This window comes from Pundamilia nyererei, unplaced genomic scaffold, assembly GCF_000239375.1.
Source record: "Pundamilia nyererei isolate P.nyererei 1_Seehausen unplaced genomic scaffold, PunNye1.0 scaffold00036, whole genome shotgun sequence".
In the NCBI taxonomy this organism is placed as follows: Eukaryota; Metazoa; Chordata; class Actinopteri; order Cichliformes; family Cichlidae; genus Pundamilia; species Pundamilia nyererei.
In genome coordinates this window covers 1,495,287-1,497,244 of record NW_005187437.1, presented here as the reverse complement: position 1 = coordinate 1,497,244, position 1,958 = coordinate 1,495,287, and the positions used below count along the sequence as shown (strand labels likewise).

Below are 1,958 nucleotides of genomic sequence, written 5' to 3'. Positions count from 1 at the left end.
AAGCTAAAGCCTAGCTAAAAGCCATTTGGCTGGAAGGCGGGTTTTTAAAGGTAGAAAGGTAGAAGCCTGGCCGGCTGGTGTTGAACCTTCCTTTTATTAGCGCACATAATAGGCAGATGTTTGCTTAGAAAGAAAAAGTCAAAGGCAGACGTGGAGATGTGGAGTTTATAGCTACAGACAGTGATACTTACTGCTGCCCACCACCAGGCGTACGGGATACTGCTGATGGGAGAGCCTTCGGTTTCCCTTTCTGCTGAATGCAGAAGAGCAGAGAATGTGAAGATTCCCAAGGCGATAAAGAGAAAAATGCAATAGGCCTCCTGGTAGCACCTCCGCAGAGTAAATGCAAAGGCCCTCATACCGGTCGAGTGGCGGGCTAGCTTCAAAATCCGAAAGATCCGCAGCAACTTGACAATTTTGAGGACGTGGCTGAGCTTACTGACCCGGGCCATGGCCCTGAGGTCTTCTTGTGCACTCACATCCTCGGAGTCAGTAAAGGCTTCAAAGATGATCTGGACAAAATAAGGCATGACTGAAACCATGTCCACAAAGTTAAGTCCGCTCTTCAAAAATAATACAATGTCAGGAGTGGTGATGAGACGAATCAAATACTCAAAGGTGAAGAACACAATGGTGACGATCTCTCCCCACTCCATGTAGGTTTTGTCATCGATTCTGTACGACTGTAGTTCTTCCACAGTGTTGAGACACATTGAAGCGATGGACAAGAGCACGAAAAGGTTAGAGAGCAGAGTGAAAGTCTTCGCAAGAGTTGACGAGTACGGATTCTCCACAATGTTCCACATAGTCATCCGAACGTCCCCAAACATCATGTCCTTGAAATAATCATCATTGTACTTTACCTCGACCTCAGCCATTAGTTCTCTTTCCACCTCCAGGTTCTCCTTCAACTCATCTACCTTCTCCTGAAACACCATCCAACAGCAGAGCTGTGTGTCCTTCAGGCTCAGGCCCCAGTATGCAATTTCTTCCTCAAAGCTGATGGGACACATTTCCACTATGATCCAAAGCACTCCGGTTGCATAGAAATGGCAGATGTGGTGAAAGAAGGCAGGATCCCGGTCAAAGAAGAACTCGTTGCTGGACACAGAGTAGTCATCACAGAGGGTGAGGAGTTTTGCCTGGTCCCGGCAGAGAGCTAAGGAACCTATTCGAGTGTTAGGATATCTAACTGCACACATTCTTGGAATGTAAAAAACTTTCCCTCCTACATTTAAGTTCATGTTTTGCTGGGGTTTGGGTGTCTTCTCACCTTTAGGGCAGTCATCTTTAATCCCAGGATAGTCCAGATTCTTCAGTGAGCTCCACGCTTTGGCTGTTTTTTCCTGAGAAAATGGGAATGTTTTATTACCCTTTGTGCACTTTGAGAGAGAGCTGACACTATAGCAGGAGCTCTGCAAACATGTTTGCAGCTGAGCGTTCTCTGAGCAAGCCATATCAGCTGTGGTCCAAGACAGGAAATGCAACAGAACAGAAAGAGGAAAACAACCATTAAAAGAAAGAATCTGAGAAAGGGATGTAATCAACACATGGTAAATCCACGAATATCTGATCCTGCAGCCACTTCTGACATCCCAGGGAAGACGGGGTTTTCCTGTTTGATGGCTCAGCTGTGGCTGATATGGTGACTCCTGGAAGTTAGGGGACAGAAGGAATTTCCTCTGTTTGTTACAGCAAAGACAACACATTGGACTTTACGACCAGAAGATCAGGACAAGCAGCAGGGATTTTATCCATTTAATCTCATTGGGACCTTTCCAGGTGCCTTTAAGTAGTTGTATATTTAGGTGGGAGGGGCATGGAGGGCAGGATTAGTAAACAAAGTTGCTTTAAGGATTTTGAACCTACGCAGGTACGGGGAAAACAAGCAAACCTCACGCAGTAAGGCCTCAGCCAACCAGGAAGTGTAAAACCAGAACCTCCTTGACGTGTAGACA

The 1,958-nt window shown here is 46.1% G+C and overlaps 1 protein-coding gene across 1 annotated transcript in view; it reads right to left on the bottom strand.

The window, feature by feature from the left end:
- Positions 1–1,674, bottom strand: part of LOC102210798 (potassium voltage-gated channel subfamily V member 2-like) — a 5,090-nt gene extending 3,416 nt beyond the window's left edge. Inside the window, exon 1 of the mRNA XM_005730271.1 lies at positions 192–1,674. Coding sequence (XP_005730328.1) covers positions 192–1,457 — 1,266 coding nt within the window. The 5' untranslated portion in view covers positions 1,458–1,674. The remainder of the gene's footprint in view (positions 1–191) is intronic.
- Positions 1,675–1,958: the final 284 nt, after the last annotated feature.